This window comes from Macrobrachium rosenbergii, chromosome 42 (assembly GCF_040412425.1).
Source record: "Macrobrachium rosenbergii isolate ZJJX-2024 chromosome 42, ASM4041242v1, whole genome shotgun sequence".
Classification (NCBI taxonomy): Eukaryota; Metazoa; Arthropoda; class Malacostraca; order Decapoda; family Palaemonidae; genus Macrobrachium; species Macrobrachium rosenbergii.
Window position 1 is genome coordinate 25137663 of NC_089782.1, and position 15907 is coordinate 25153569.

The window sequence follows — 15907 nt, forward strand, 5'->3', positions numbered from 1 at the left end:
TCCTGAAGCTACCTGTAATTAAAAATATTGGGTATATAGTTGCTACCTGTCGTAACGGAACTGCAATAATATCTTTGGTTGAGTCTAAAAAAAAGAGAGCGTTTTATGCCTCTGTGACTGTTTCCTATTTTTATCCAACTATCAGTTGATTTAAAGCTTTCTAAAGAACCCTGAGAATTTTCCATTATAAAGTTTAGGATATGAACCTCTCAAACCCAGAAACCCCTTCGGACTTCCAAAGACCTTTCATAATCAACGAAGCTACATCGTACAAATCAATAAGCCTTGGATACCTCCAAGGTCTACTTTAATTCATAATCTCCTGGGAACGCCCTAAAGTACTCGTAGCTATCCCAGGTTGACAAGAGCAACCTAATCACTAGGAATCATCTTGAATACGAGAATCCTTTCCTTTCCAAAAAGGGACGATGAGCAGCTAAGAAAGCCATTAACGATGAGGATCACGTACAGGGCTCTCCCAGCTGTCAAAATCCTTCGACAGGTACACCGCGGCCGACCTTGCGAGCGGAAGAAAGTCCAAATGGTATATGCTTGACGCTGACACATCTTAATCGGTGATGACACTTGCGTTTTTATTTGCTTTTTGATCTTGCGTTATATTCATTTTTACTTTCGGTTTTATTTTCCTCTGATATACGAGGCTTCAATGGAAAATTATTAAAACAACGTTTGTTCAGAACAACTTTATTTTTTCTTCTGTCGAATTTTTAGACACTTTCTCAGTAAATACAGAGGCAATTTAGATTTTTAGTACATCGGTTCATCATAAAGGTCTACCGTATAAGACTTTCGTACAATATAACATTGCTGATTTTCTTTGTTGGTGGAAATCAAAATTGTCCAAATAAGTTTAGTGAGTGAGACAGTAATGGTCACTCTATTATTATTAACAGAAAAAGAAATGAGACAGGGAGAGAATTCTTGTGAACATGTTAAAGTCCTAAAAAAAAAAAAAAAAAAAAAAAAAAATCCAAAATTATCGAGATCACCATAATAGTCTTTCCGAAACAAGGCCATCACAACTTAATTTGAAAGAGAGAGAGAGAGAGAGAGAGAGAGAGAGAGAGAGAGAGAGAGAGAGAGAGAGAGAGAGAAGGTTTTAGGGTCCGAGAGGTCTGACCAGTGCAGGACGATACAATACGAACGGAACCCGATTGATAGTGAAAAAGGCCTTCTCAGAATTACTGCTATCATTCCAGGAGGACGCAAAGGAAGGAAGGAAAGAGCCCTTATTCATAGACTACTCCTCGGGCCCTCTCTTCCTCGGCGTAGCGGATCTGCTGAATGGCGTGGGGAGGAAGCGGTGGGGGCGTGGGGATGACATTTCCTCTAGGGTGGAAGCCGTTCTCGTCGGCTACGTAGGTGATTTCGGCCACGTTTCCGTCGGGGAGAACATATCTGTTGGACAAAATGGGACCTATATATCAATCAGAAGGACGAGGATATAACAGAAAGAATAATCCATCTTTAGCCTTTATGAAAAGCTGTAGGTTATCTTTCACAAACGTGATAGCAAGGCTCCTCAGTTTTGGAGAAATAAGATTACATATGAAAGAGAACTCTTTAAAGTAATGTACGAATGCTTCAAAATAGTCCTTAGATCCGCGGTAATAGCACTGGCTAGTGAAAAGCAAACAGCTCGCATTTCCAGCGAAACTACTTGATTTTTCATATCCAGTTAATGATTTTGATAAGGACAGAAAATTTATGCATGGATTTAAATCACGTATCATGCGAAAAATAAGCACACACTGTGAGTTAGGCCCATATGACTAGTAATTTTCTTCAACACCTTAAGATCTATAGGCTACGTATAGGAAGCCATCACTCTACCTGTATGATCCCCGCATGATGACAGCCCCATCCTGCCCAGGGGTCCCTTCAGCCTGCACCGCGGTGCCATCGCTGAGTTCGTAAGCGTACCTAAAGTTTCCGTTGCCCTGGTCGACACGTTCGTCTCTCAAGATGGTGGTAGGCCTACCGCCTTGGGGTCTAAAGATTTGGGGTCCTGGGGCAGCCATAGCCAGGGCGACAAGGGAGACGACGACAGTCTGTTTCAAGATGAATCACATAGGAAAAGGTAAGTTATGATCAGTCTGTCTAACAATTATTGTAAACGAAGGTGTACATCTTGTGAATGGCGAGTGCTAAAGTTACCTAACAAGACCTAACCTAACCTAACCTAACATCCTCAACTGTGACTATTACATAATTTTCCAACATCCTGAGATGATGTCAAAATCAGCCATATCACTGGCTGTATGTGTAGCGTCAGCATACAAGTGTATGGACAGCACTGTGTATGAGTGGAATGACAATGCTCATTTAATTCGTTTTTTTATGTCTAGGCCTATCGTTTCTTGTTTCTTTTTCTTTCAGAAATAAACTTAGATCTTATGCAAAAACAGAAATTCCCAACAGACACAATAACTAAAAACATATCGTATTTGGATCTGATTGGCTGATTTTTTATTCAAAGTTATCTGGCGTTACAACTCCCAAGGTCACAGATACGGAAAACATCTCTTGTCATTTATCCGCATGAGACGCAATTCATGATATATTGTTGAATTTTCATCATTTTCGTGTTGTAAGCCACATCATGATGATATGACGGATACCACCTGCGTAATTAGGTATCTCCCTCGTCACAAATGGGCGCTTCATTTGTCAAATCTCCATCGCATGTGACTGGGCGCTAAGACTAATGCTGAGTTTGCGTGTGTGTTTGCAATGGTTTAAGAACTTTGTGCGTTCGTATGTGAATAAAAAAAATACATTGAGCCAAACGTACTTGTTACATGGAAGCGTAAGTCATGAGTTTCCATGAAGTACTACTCAACGTTTTGTCTCGGCTGGTTGGCTAAGTCCAGCGATACTCACCCAGCGTCTCATTTCCGTGAACATCTTGCCACATTTAAGCCACCTTTAGGCAAGAGCCTGTGCAGGCATAAGCCCGTCTTAAAGTCAATCATCCAAACACCACACTTGCTTAAGATCTTGCTGCCCAGTCCATTGTTTAATAGTTTGATATATTTCATTTAGTAGTAATGATAACATTCATCATAATGTTGATAACATGACTAAATTTTGGTTGTCACTCAGTGATAAAGTTCATCTAATTAAAACATTTTACTTCTGGCGAAATTGATCTTAAGATTGTATGGAAACCTTTTTCTTTCTGTTCTTGAATGCTTAGGTGTCTATTTATGTTGCCCTCACTTTAACAGGCTCCATAACTGCTACTGCTAACATAGTCACCTGTTCTAGACGCATGCACAGTCATTTTTCCGTTTTAGTTGTATTTCCGCAACTGGTTATTTGTATATGCGCTTATTTGTTAGATTAACTGTTTCTTTATCAGGTATTTTTGTCTGCACTTTTATAATACGCCACTTTTTTTTTACTTTTCCAAATTACTGTGTGCAAAATATGAATTATATATATATATATATATATATATATATATATATATATATATATATATATATATATATATATATATATATATATATATATATATATATATGTGTGTGTGTGTGTGTGTGTGTGTATGTGTATTTTGTTTGTTTACATATGTGTGTGCATTACTCATATATGTATGCGTGTGTTTGTGAGCATCTGCTATATTTTAGCTGTTCTACGCATTAACAGCCTAGATAATATCACAATTTGAGACATTTAGGGACTATAACAGTTCCATAGGGAAATTGACAAATAATTTCTTAATGTTGCGCTGTAAAGTAGAATATTAGAGATTAACATCAAGAAGGATAAAAATTCATTACTTAAATTTGTAAATACTGGGAGTGGTAAGATGACGGATCCGAGACGACCAAACGGCTATATGCAAAGAACAACCAAGGAACTCACCAGTTTCATGTTGTAAGAGGACGCGAAGCGTAGCGGGGATTCCAGGACACTGATGTAGCAAGCAAGCCCCAGAAACCTTTTATAGACACGCAAACTCATTATCCAGAATAAACTCTTTCCGGACAGGTTCCCCCAACCCCCAAAAAAGCAAAATGGAACCAAAAGACCCAATCATAGGATTCCCTAGTACGAGTTCTTTCCGGTTCTGAAACTTTGTCTCTCGTTTTAGAGAATAATATTCCCTAGTACGATTTCTTTCCCGGTTCTGAAATTTTGTTTCTCATTTTAGAGAATAATATTCCCCAGTACGAATTCTTTCCCAGTTCTGAAACTTTGTCTCTCGTTTTAGAGAATATTCCTTGGTACGAATTCTTCCCGGTTCTGAAACTGTCTCTTGTTTTAGAGAATAGCACTCCTTAGTACGAGTTCTTTACAATTCTTAGATATTGTCTCTCACTTTAGAGATTAACATTCCCTAGTACGAATTCTTTCCAGCTCTGAATCTTTGTCTCTCATTTAAGAGAATGACATCCCACAGTACGAGTTTTAGGTAAGGATTCCAGTGGCATGCAAAATGAGCTATTCCCCACGTGGGCTCGCCAGAACCCAGTGATCCCGTGCCCCGTGGAATCCCCATTCACTCAACTGCGAACCCACGACGCTGACACTTATTTTGTGAAGATGTTTATTGTTAGTTAGATTTTGAGAAGGCGCGTTTACGCTTCGTTTGATGCGGTTGAAGAAGCTCTCGTGATTATTTTGACTGAGAGATGGAGAGAAAGTAAGAAATGCCTATTTTATTTAATGTAGTTATAAGAATTGTCTTTTCTCCGGTATTTCCGTTTGGGAATTAGTGACTGACCCGTCGTCATGGGTGTTGATTTCATGCATATTCTAGTCATACATTATCTTGACACTGCCTCGTTGTGGTATCGAGTGCCTTTAACGGCGACATTAAAGGTTGAAATTTGAACATAATAATACTCTGCAATCTTAAATATAGCCAAGATCTGTCTCCTCAGTTTATAACATCTAAAACAGGTGACTGACTTGAGCGCACCTACTGTACATACCTCTGTTTGCTCTTTCTGAACGGAAATCGACTTGCTAAGACGTAAAGCTTTTCTGCTTCACAGCCCATAATGATTAACAGAGCTTCTAAACGAAAAAAAAAAAAAAACAGTACTCAAATGATTTGCAATATACGAATAAGAATCCGACTTGATTTTAAAATTTATTTATTTTTTAAGGCCAAAGGAATAGTCACCTCAAAGATAAAGAAGACGGAGGGAGGAAGAATATTTTGAACAAGGGATAACGGAGGCAGAGAAAGAATGAGCTATGCAGTAAAGGGAGACGAAATGGGGCCTGTAAACAACCGGTTTGCCTAAACAGTCGAGAGTCAACTAGAATAGGGAATTCCGTTACTTCCTACGTGTTCCCTGTTTCACTCCAGCATTAGCATCACTCAGTAAGAGAAGCCCATTAGTAAAAGGAACTAACACAAGATGAAAGGAAATATTAGCGTTGACTAAAGAGAAAAAGACAGAATATCGAGGATGTCTTAATTTTCCAATTAAACTCTGAATGCACTCGGCATCTTTTATCAACTATGTAAATAAGCTTGGTAAAAAGGCTTATTAAAACATTTCTGTTTGTTATAAGAATGTTGAGTTGTATAGTTGCGGTATATTGCATACAGTGTCGATAATCAATATGCCCCGTAGGGTGGTAGTACCATCAGTGCACCTCACGCGGTGCAATGTAGGCATTACGTAAAGTTCCTTGCAGTGTGCATTCGACCCCTAGCTGCAACCCATTTCGTTCCTTTTACTGTACCTCCTTTCATATTTTCTTTCTTCCATCTTACTTTCCACCATCTCCTAACAGTTGATATTCATAGTGCAACTGCGAGGTTTTCCCCCTGTCACACCTTTCAAACCTCCTTCCTGTCAATTTCCCTCTCAGCGCTGAATGGCCTAAATTCTATATGCAGATAAACATTATGTAAATTAGTTTGTGGGTACTTTGTGTAAGTTGCTTCTGTATCGAGACTAATATGCGTATACTTTCATACCTCAGATCATATGAAAACATTGTGAAGGGGATACTAAGACGAAACATCTATGCAAAATAATTTTATTTTCTGCACATCAGTAGAACTGATTTCATCGTTGGTGAAAAGTGAGTTTTGTCCAGAGAGCATTGGCGGGAGGTACAGGGAAGGGTCGGTCGGTTTCTGTTTGTCTGTGAAAAAGGAGACGAGATAGAGAGGAATGACTATGGATGGTTGATATTTGAGCATATAGTAGATATATATATATATATATATATATATATATATATATATATATATATATATATATATATATATATATATATATAGCCTTTTAATCGATTGAGTCAACGTTTTATATTCAGCACGATAACAGATGGAACATGCGCGCCTGTGCGTGTATGTGTGCGTGTGTGTATGTGTATGTGTGTGTCAGAGAAATAGAAGGAGAGAGATATATACTATCGTAATCAGATGATTTAGGGGTTCTCAGTACGTAATAGAAATGGGAGACAAAGATTTAATGAGACTAAATGAAGGTGGTCCAAAGAATGAAACAGATTAGGCCTATAACGTGAAAAGGACGTTCAGGATCGCGAAGAAAACGCTTCATTAATCCCAATTCCCGATAGGACGCCGACGAAGGCTATAGAATCCTTATTCGAAAACGACTCCTGCAGCTCTCTGTTCCTCAGCGAATTTGATCTGCTCGATGGCGTGGGCGGGGAGTGGGTGTGGGGTGGGGATGGTGTCCCCTTCAGGCCTGAAACCGGCTTCATCGGCCACGTAGGTGATTTGGACTACTGCACCGTCAGGAAGAGTGAATCTGTCAAGAAAGAAGGAATATTTTCATCAGTAACTACTCATGTAACTTTAGTTCATAATCAATTCGTGGGATTCGATAGCCGGTGATTAATCACTTGTAAAGAAAACGGGATTTGGCGCCTCGTATTAATACCTGTATGATCTCTGTATAAAAACTTCAAAATTAGACAAATAAACACGTTAGACAAGGTCTTCATGATTTCAAAGAACCCCGTGAGATCATAGCATGTCTGACTTGTCTTTACATTGCCGAGTCTGAACCGAAGCGCCTGGTAAGCTTAATCATACCTGTATGATCCCTGGATGTTGACGGCGCCCTCTTCGCCGGGGGTTCCGGCAGCGTCTATGGCGGTGCCGTCGCTCAGTTCGAAGTTGTAATTGAAGTTTCCGTCGCCCTGGTCGACGCGTTCGTCTGTCAAGATGGAGACGTCGTCTTGGGGTCTGGGGGCAGCCAAGGCCATGGCGACCAGGCAGGCGACGATAATCTGTTTCAAGGGAATTAAGCATCAATGGAATTGTCAACCATATTTACTTAATGATAATCTGAAGCAGCATTTGTAGATGAAGAGAGAAGTTTTTTAAGAGTGCCTAATAATTTCATTTAATTCATCTCTTAAGAAAAGAATAATGAAGAAATGGTCCAGAACCAGGACCGACACCCACAACAGCAATTATCTACAACGAAAACATATTTTAGTTACATTGCTTTGCTGAACAGAATATTCAAATAATAAAAGAGCATTTATGATTATATTGTCTCCTCTACCGTATTATTTTTCTTTTGTGTGTACATAACTTCTCCGCATTTCGAATGGCATGTTCAGTGACTGAAACTTTTGTTACTAAGCTTTCGATCTGTCCTTTTACATTCACCTGAACAAATGTTTAAAATTCATACCTTCCCTTCGGTAAATTAGCTCCATGGATAGTGATGCAGAAATCCCAACTGGTTTTACAATCGAAATTGTTAATGACTTGTAATCACAGACCAACTTATTCTTGGACTGATATTTCCATACACAAGTTTTATATATGAAGATTTTACAAGTATTTTCCTTATAGGTGTAATCTGAATAATAAATAAATCTAAATGTTAAGAACGCTGCCGGTGAAAGTGTTGATAAGACATTTCCAAAATGGGCATATGGCCCCTTGGGTTTAAGCCGAAATTATTGTCGAACAACTGTCTCATTATGTGGCACTATGCGTCTTGAAACTAAAAGGGACGCTTCTCTTATCATGAAATGCTTGATGTATTAGAAGACCTCAAAACACAAACCAAGGCTAAAGTTCACGCTTTAAAGAACTCCTAAAAAGCACTGGAAAGGCCCAAGAAGAATCTCACCAGCTTCATGTTGGAGGATGTGGTGCTTGGCGGTGCTTCCAGGACAGTGATGCAGAAAGCAGGAGCCAGATGTCCCTTATATACTTGTGAGACTGTAAGCCTAAATGAACTCTCCGCCAGATGTCTCCCCCCTCACTCTCCCCTCCTCCTAACTTCGAGATCGTCAAGGGTAAACAACATTCCCCCTCCCCTTGGAACGCTCTCCAACCAACCTGCAACAACCCTTCAGCCAAGGAGCGTCCTCGAAAAAAGTCGTCATCCGCTCTGGCGAAAGGTTGCGAGAACTATCGCATTCCAGGCGGAGTCGCAAATCATTCTGGTGACGACAGTTTGTGATACAAATCAATCAGCCAGTCGGGCCGAATTGGCTCCATTGGTCAATGAGATCTCACGGGTCATGACAGCACTTTCACCGTCGTCGTGGAGGTCAAAGATATATAAATTTAGGACTTTGATGTTTGTTTACTTTTTTAGAGGATGTGTTTACCGTTACTTCTGAAGAGATGTCTAGATGGTCAACCTTTACGAGGAAGGAATGTACAATTATTTATCCTTCTTTCAGAGCTAATTTTCCTTCAGTGTTTGTGTGATTGGTAAGGTGCGGCAAGCAGATTTCCTTTTGATAATTCGATTTAATATTTCCATAGCAAATAAACCTAAATACTGGGGCATATTTGCTTTTGTAAAGTGGCTGTTAATATAAGACCACAGACATCTGAGCTCAAAACATTTATGCCATTCTGTACCATATAAACAATAACCTCGCACGTTTCCAACACTATCAGAGAATTGTTCAGTTTCCCTAAAATTGGCACAACACAGCTTTTATTTTTTATTTTCCAAAATCTGATGGCGTTCCGTCCTAGAAGGTATACCGAGTATTTAAAAGACCTAAGATGAAAATCATAAGTGTAAACCAAACCGTTACAGGATATGTAAAATTACCCTTTTAATATATGCACTGGCTAAATGTCTGCTTGCTATCCAAGGTTGTTTAGGAAAAGTAAGTACCGGTAAGAATCGACCTGTGGACGGACACACGTAGTATTCATTGCATCCGTAAAAGAAATGTATAAAAAAAGAAAATTGACAAAGTTCCCAGTGGGTAGAATATCACTTCTAATAATCTCGAAATCACTAAATAAAGACAATAATAATATATGTCCGTTTAGAAATTAAAGAAAGCCGTACATTTATGAGAAAATTGATTGTTTAACAAAACTCTTTTTTTCTGTTTACGTTGTGCATACATTTACTTTCTCCAATATTTTTTAATTTGATGTGGGATTGTTTGTTAGTAAGTTAAAGTCATTGAACATAATAACTACAACTTGTTTACGGTTTATGTGCACGATTTTTTTTAAGTTCTCTTTAAAAGACTTAAACATTTGAGAGGAATATTTTTCCTTTCGCATGTTAGAATTCTTGGAAAAGGCTCAGCAGTCTTTTCTATGGCGATTACATACAAAAATGAAGTCAAGGGTTGCTGTACTCATATTAAATATTCATTAAGGACAAGAGAGAATTTATATGAGTACAGCAACCCTTGACTTCATTTTTGCATGTTATCGCCCTGAGGAAGAGATGAGGAAACCTTTTCCAAGAATTCTAACATGCGAAATGAAAGGGAAAATATTCCTCTCAAATGATTCAGTCCTTTAAAAAGAACTTTTACAAAAATCGTGCACATAAAGCGTAAACAGGGTGTAGTTATTATGTTCAACGACTTTGTGCTTATTTGGCAAAACAATCCTACATCAAAGGATTAAAAAAATATTGGAGAAATTAAAGGTATACCCAACGTAAATATAGAAAAAAAGACAAGTTTTGTTAATTAAACAATCAGTTTTAAATGTACGGTTATTATTGACGTCCAATTGTTTGTCTTTATTTAGTGACTCCGAGATTATAAGAAGGGATATTCTACCCATTGCTTTCATTGGAACTTTGTCCATTTTCTTTTTTTATATATTTCTTTTACGAATGCAATGAATACTACGCGTGTCCGTCCACAGGTCGATTCTCGTTCCTTATCAGTTGTTTAATTCGTTGGTACTGAAAGATCAGTTAGTTATGGAAAAAAGATAAGAAAGGAAAAACATCGCGCAAGGCAACATTCGACTCAAAATGCGCATGCGTAATTATTAGGCTGACGACAATCGTGTTTCTGATCCAGATGATAAGTATGTTTCGGACGCTTGTGAAAATTTGATATTTCAGGGATAATCCCTAAGGAATTAAAATACTATACTTTTTTTAATTTCACATAGGTAAATAAGGAAATTTTCTGGTACGTTATATTCAATAAAAGCATACTGACGAAAAGAATTTTTTTTCAGCAGTTTCTAAGACAGTTTTCCATTAAATTCCAACCTCAAAAATGTCCGTACGTTGCCTTTCACTGTATGATGATTAGTGTACATGTACGAGTGGAAGTTATCACGCGATGATTAAGTGCATGCGCAGGTAGGAACTCCGCATGCTGCTTGATGAAGAATTTTTTTCTGAACCGCGCACCTGGTGTAACTTCACTGAAAAGCGACCCTGATTGAATGACTGTAACCCCAATGTGCTCGGGAGTGCTCTCTCTTCCCTTTTAGCCGCAGGTATGGTGCTGCGATACAGAATGAAGCTTTTCCCCTTACGCTGGAAACTTTAGCTCTTCATAGAGCATGGCCAAACTTCACTGCAGAGATATGCTCCCATGCTAGTGCTGGGCGAAGCGTTAAACCGTCTTAGTAGAAAGGTGCCTGTAGTGTCTAAGGGATTCAGTGCAAAACATCTGTTGGTAATGGTAATCTTAGACTGGGTATTTTTATCGTTATGGTAGCAAAGTCAATTTTTGCGGGGTGTAGAAAATAAAGAATAAAGCCAAAATCAGGTATTCCATACGAGTACAGTGATTTGCCAAGGATAGGGAAATCTGACAATTACCAACTCAGAATTGGTCATATACACATGGGAAAATAATGTAGACAGACATTTCGTTGTTGATAGCTGGGGAACTGCAGCCATTTTGCAATGAATGTTTGGTCCCCCTTGCTATACGGCACTAGTCAAATATAAATGAATAAAAGCAAATAAATAAAGTAATAAAAATGAGTAAGTAAAATAAATTGGTAAATAAAAGATGAATTCTTCCAAACTTAAGATTACTGAATAAATCATGTAACAGTTTTAGATTTCCTTTAATGAACAGAATTCATTTTCAGTTGTTACCAGATTTTTATGTACAATTTTCTTGATACGTTATGATATATCTATATAAGATATATTTGACTGAAGATTTTCATTTATGCGCCAATAATCATAATTGTTGGCAGGCTAAGTCTACAGAGACCAGTCAGTCAAAAAATCAGTTGTTTGAAGCCAAGTAACATAGAGCTTTCATGAGATCAAATATTTTGTGCAAATTGATTAATGACCGGAGTGAATTATTATTTTTCTGAACAATAAAAGCTTTAGTTTCATTTGCATTCAACTTAATGCAATGAAACAGTCTTTTGACTCGTATTTCTTCGTTAACTATAGTGGCCGCAATCGCACAGTTTAGTATATGATATTCCTTCAGCTTTGTTTTGGACTTTAAATTCTTTCAGCTTAATCCCGTCACAATAGCTGTACCTCTTTCCGCGAAAATGATCCTGTTCATATTTAAATATTTGTTGATGAATATTGGTTGTGCAATATTGCACAGTAACAGGGAAAATCATGGAAATACTTCGATTTTTTATAAAACTCTTGATAGAATCCTAAGTATTATATCAAGAGTTTTATTAAAAAGTCAAGTGTTTTCCTTGATTTTTCCCCGTCTCTATGTTACTGTCTGTCTCTCCAAATATTTTTCATCAACAAATATTTAAACATATGAAAAGACAGGATCATTTTCCTTGGAAAAGGTACAATTAAAAACAGTGACCCCCACTAGGGATTAAGCTGTGAAGAAGAATTTAAAGTCAAAACCACTGAAACAAAGGAATATCATATACTACCAACTTATTGCAATTGCATTTTCTATAGTTCTTGAAGAATGCAGTCCAAAATGGACTTTTTTTTCCTTTGCATTAAGGTCAGATGCAAAATGAAACTGAAGCTTTCATTGAGAGAGAAATAATAATTCACCCAGTCATTAATGGTTGCACAAAATATGTTTGATCTTAATGAAATATATGTTACTTGTCTTCAAACAGCTGATTTTTTTTACTTCATCCTAAGTGTTATCTCTCAGCCTTTAGCCGGATAACTTAGGCAAAGGAACACGATCTGTCAACAATGATCATTGCTTTAGCTTTCTCCCCATGCCCTGTAAATGTTTTGATTCCTCATCAAACAGTTTTACCTTTATTTTTGGTGTCACTCCGAAGGATAACTAAAACCAAACTTTATGCAAAATAATTCTATTACTTCTCATCTGCAGAACTGATCTTAGGAGATTTTTTAAATAGCTACAGAGCTTTTTTTTTTATACATTTTTTGACATCAGAACAGCTTCGTATACAAATAATGTACAACACATTCACACAAATAAAAAAAAAAATTCTCGAATTCATCGTTGGTGAAAAGTGAGTTTGTCCGGAGAATATTCGCGAGAGGAACGAGGGAAGGTCGGTCGGTTTCTGTTTGTCTGTGAAAAGGAGGCGAGACGAAGAGGAATGGTTTGTGGATGGCTTGATGGGCAAGCTGGCAGAGAGAGAGAGAGTGGGGGTGGGGGAGACAGAGATTTTTGTGACTTATCGCTAATCAGGATACAAATGAGACTAAATAGAGATGGACCAAAGAATGAAACAGATTAGGCCTATGACAAGATTGACTTTCAGGATCGCGAAGAAAACGCTTCATTAATCCCAACTCCCGAAGGACGCAGACGAAGGCTATAGAATCCTTATTCGAAAACGACTCACTGCAGCTCTCTGTTCCCTCAGCGAATTTGATCTGCTCGATGGCAGCGAGTGGGTGGGGTGGGGATGATGTCCCCTTCAGGCCTGAAACCGGCTTCATCGGCCACGTAGGTGATATGGACGACCACTCCGTCAGGAAGAGTGAACCTGTCAAGAAATCCGATTGAAAATTATTTAACTAGTAAGACAAAAAGATAATTCAGATTGATGTCTAAATGGTCAAGATATTTAGAATAAATTACAGTAAACATATTCGATATCTGGAGAGTTGATTAACAACCATTAGCTATTTAAGAAAAGCCACAGTTCCTGTTGCACTGCGATGCTTAGAGAATTAGCGATGGTAGATTTGAATATGCACTGAGGGTCTCAGCATATAAAACAAACAAAAAACAATCATTCCCAACTAAGATTAACCTCTTTTAGGGAAAATGTCAGTTTCCTGAAGAGAAACTTTTACCTTCTTTTTTAGAATAACGCTTGTAACGGCCTCACTAATTCATATATACTTAAATGTGGTTGTTAATTTGATTATGTGTAAACTTGAAAATTAGGCAAACAAACACGTTAGACAAGGTCTTAAGTATCCCAGAGAATATTGTGGAATCATCTCAAAACAGTACAGATTAACCGACTCGCCTGTGTGCCGTCGAATCTCAACTGAAGCACCTGGTGCCTAATCGTACCTGTATGATCCCTGGATGTTGACGGCGCCCTCTTCGCCGGGGGTTCCGGCAGCGTCTATGGCGGTGCCGTCGCTCAATTCGAAGTTGTAATTGAAGTTTCCGTCGCCCTGGTCGACGCGTTCGTCTTTCACGATGGAGACGTCGTCTTGGGGTCTGGGGGCAGCCAAGGCCATGGCGACCAGGCAGGCGACGACAATCTGCAGTTGCAAATATTTTCTGTTAAAATGATGGACTGGGGAATTCTCTTCTGCAGTCAGCCAGATCAAACTAGTACTATTTGCATCTATCCCACTCGCCATGATAACCGCCAATCGCTGTTTTTCTTTGTCTTGTTTACGAAATTTGTTTCATGCCAGGGAATGGACTCCTGGTTCCCTGTATTGAGTGTGTGTATGTCATTGTGTGTGTGTTTAAGTGTGTTTGAATATGTTAATTTCATTGCTGTGCTGACTGTAGAATATTAAACCACTGGTAGAGAGAATATCTCTAAATGCATTTTATGTAGTTTCCTGACTTCCAAGAACACTTTGTAACATCTTTATAAAGACAAGAGGTCCACTTTTCTTGTATAATCCAAAACTGATAATCATCGGTAAGATAAACTGTGAAGTAACTTAGAAAGATACTCGACTAGGTTTTATCTCAGATAAAACTGGAATGAGTTATCACGGCCTAAAGTCACTTTGAAGTATTCTTTAAAAATAAACATCTGCGAACACTTTTACATTTTTAAAATCAAACTTCGTGCTCTCTTGCATTCGAGACATAGTTTTAAAAAAATGTGTTTGTAGATAGTTCAGAAAAGAACCATGAGATGTTCGCGCTTTCACGGGTACGTTTTATACAATTATGAAAAGTCCAATTATAGAGAAATAACTGAGAATTTATGGATAAACAGTTGTTTGGTCTTTCTGTCATTGCTCGGAGCCGTTAGGCTTAGACTAAACTGCGCGAGCGAAGAACTGTCTTCAGCGAACGGAACCGATAAACTCACCAGCTTCATGTTGGCGGTGGATGTGGCACGTGGAAGCGCTTGCAGGACAGTGGCGTACCTTGCAAGCACCAGAAGCCCCTTTATATACAGAACACGCAAGCACATTAACCCAAATGAACCTGTCCCTCCTCGTCCAACCCCCCACCCCCAAGAACCCCTTCAGGAACCTCGCAGGTAAGGCAGAACAACAACATCCCCCTTCCCCCGAGTCGCCACCGGCCCGACCTCCTTTCATTCGGCCTAAAAATTTTGTCGTTCGCTTCGGCTGCTCAATGGGACGCGAGTTCAGATATATGCTCTTATCCGCTCTTTTCCATATTGACCTCTAGGAGGGTCACGTGATCTCTGCGCTCGCGGGTGGAATCCCGAAAGACATCGGATCTTTCGTATTTTTGGTTTTATGAGTTTCAGAGGAGGCGTCTACTTATCTTCTGAGTTGGTGGCAATGTTACTCCTTGTTTCGCATGCATGAAAATGCAGGGCGATGAAGCTTCGATATTTAAGTGTTTTATTTCCTAGGTTTGTCACAGAGAGAGAGAGAGAGAGAGAGAGAGAGAGAGAGAGAGAGAGAGAGAGAGAGAGCTGGTTCTAAATTGTTGTGAATAGCGTGCAAAGGCTATGTCAATAACGATATCTCCTTGGTCATAAACTAATAGACCGAATTTATTGTGTGCTATTTATTATAACGACCGAACTTATTGCTTATTATTTATCTTTACCTCTTCATTAAAGCAAATTAAATCGTCATGTGGAAAACTTTTCTTCATTAGCGCTTTAAGAAAAGTTTTTCAAACACCACTTATATCACGGGAAAAATTCACGACACCCGGACGCTGATATAACATCTTAGATTTCCCAAAGACTGGTCGCTATAGAACTAGGACGGGACAATTGAAAACAAAGTCAACTGAATGCTCATGAAATGTTTCAACATTTATTTTAAAGAAAGGCCGTCATATTTGTATAACCTCTTAGTCCTGCCAAGGACATTAATCATTTATTTCTTGTTTGCCGGTATGCTTTGTGATTAACCTAAAGTTGCTTTTATATATCTTAGTGCTTTGGTGACCCCTTGCAGTCAAGGATAATTAAAAAATCAAATTAAACAATTATGAAACTATATTTGCAATTTAGTTTTCGATTTTTTTTTTGTAATGGGTGATATTCTTTTTTTTCAGTAGATTCAGAGAATTTCTGTAGACTGCTCAG

At 38.5% G+C, this 15907-nt stretch overlaps 3 protein-coding genes across 3 annotated transcripts; all 3 read right to left on the minus strand.

The window, feature by feature from the left end:
• Window positions 1-722: 722 nt before the first annotated feature.
• LOC136827631 (cuticle protein AMP1A-like) lies at window positions 723-4801 on the minus strand. Its single transcript, XM_067085104.1, has 3 exons — window positions 3895-4801; window positions 1855-2072; window positions 723-1419 (listed from the first exon to the last, which is right to left on the minus strand). Exons 1-3 carry the CDS (start codon window positions 3991-3993, stop codon window positions 1251-1253), a joined length of 486 nt encoding a protein of 161 aa, XP_066941205.1. The 5' UTR covers window positions 3994-4801; the 3' UTR covers window positions 723-1250.
• A 1405-nt stretch (window positions 4802-6206) lies between these two features.
• Window positions 6207-8268, minus strand: LOC136827632 (cuticle protein AMP1B-like). Its single transcript, XM_067085106.1, has 3 exons — window positions 8121-8268; window positions 7064-7260; window positions 6207-6776 (listed from the first exon to the last, which is right to left on the minus strand). The coding sequence occupies exons 1-3, from the start codon at window positions 8127-8129 to the stop codon at window positions 6608-6610; spliced, it is 375 nt and encodes a 124-aa protein (XP_066941207.1). The 5' UTR covers window positions 8130-8268; the 3' UTR covers window positions 6207-6607.
• Window positions 8269-12501: 4233 nt separating this feature from the next.
• On the minus strand, window positions 12502-14852 carry LOC136828081 (cuticle protein AMP1B-like). The gene is made up of 3 exons (XM_067085805.1): window positions 14699-14852; window positions 13705-13901; window positions 12502-13165 (listed from the first exon to the last, which is right to left on the minus strand). Exons 1-3 carry the CDS (start codon window positions 14801-14803, stop codon window positions 13039-13041), a joined length of 429 nt encoding a protein of 142 aa, XP_066941906.1. The 5' UTR covers window positions 14804-14852; the 3' UTR covers window positions 12502-13038.
• Window positions 14853-15907: the final 1055 nt, after the last annotated feature.

Bases quoted from the DNA above. Each gene is read 5' to 3' on its own strand.
- LOC136827631 (XM_067085104.1), bottom strand. From the start codon at position 3,993: ATGAGTTTGCGTGTCTATAAAAGGTTTCTGGGGCTTGCTTGCTACATC. The intron at 2,073-3,894 runs GTGAGTTCCTTG...ATCTTGAAACAG, and splicing joins CCTCTTACAACATGAAACTG to ACTGTCGTCGTCTCCCTTGT. The intron at 1,420-1,854 runs GTAGAGTGATGG...TTTGTCCAACAG, and splicing joins ATCATGCGGGGATCATACAG to ATATGTTCTCCCCGACGGAA.
- LOC136827632 (XM_067085106.1), bottom strand. The intron at 6,777-7,063 runs GTATGATTAAGC...CTTTCTTGACAG, and splicing joins AACATCCAGGGATCATACAG to ATTCACTCTTCCTGACGGTG.
- LOC136828081 (XM_067085805.1), bottom strand. From the start codon at position 14,803: ATGTGCTTGCGTGTTCTGTATATAAAGGGGCTTCTGGTGCTTGCAAGG. The intron at 13,902-14,698 runs GTGAGTTTATCG...TTGCAACTGCAG, and splicing joins CCACCGCCAACATGAAGCTG to ATTGTCGTCGCCTGCCTGGT. The intron at 13,166-13,704 runs GTACGATTAGGC...ATTTCTTGACAG, and splicing joins AACATCCAGGGATCATACAG to GTTCACTCTTCCTGACGGAG.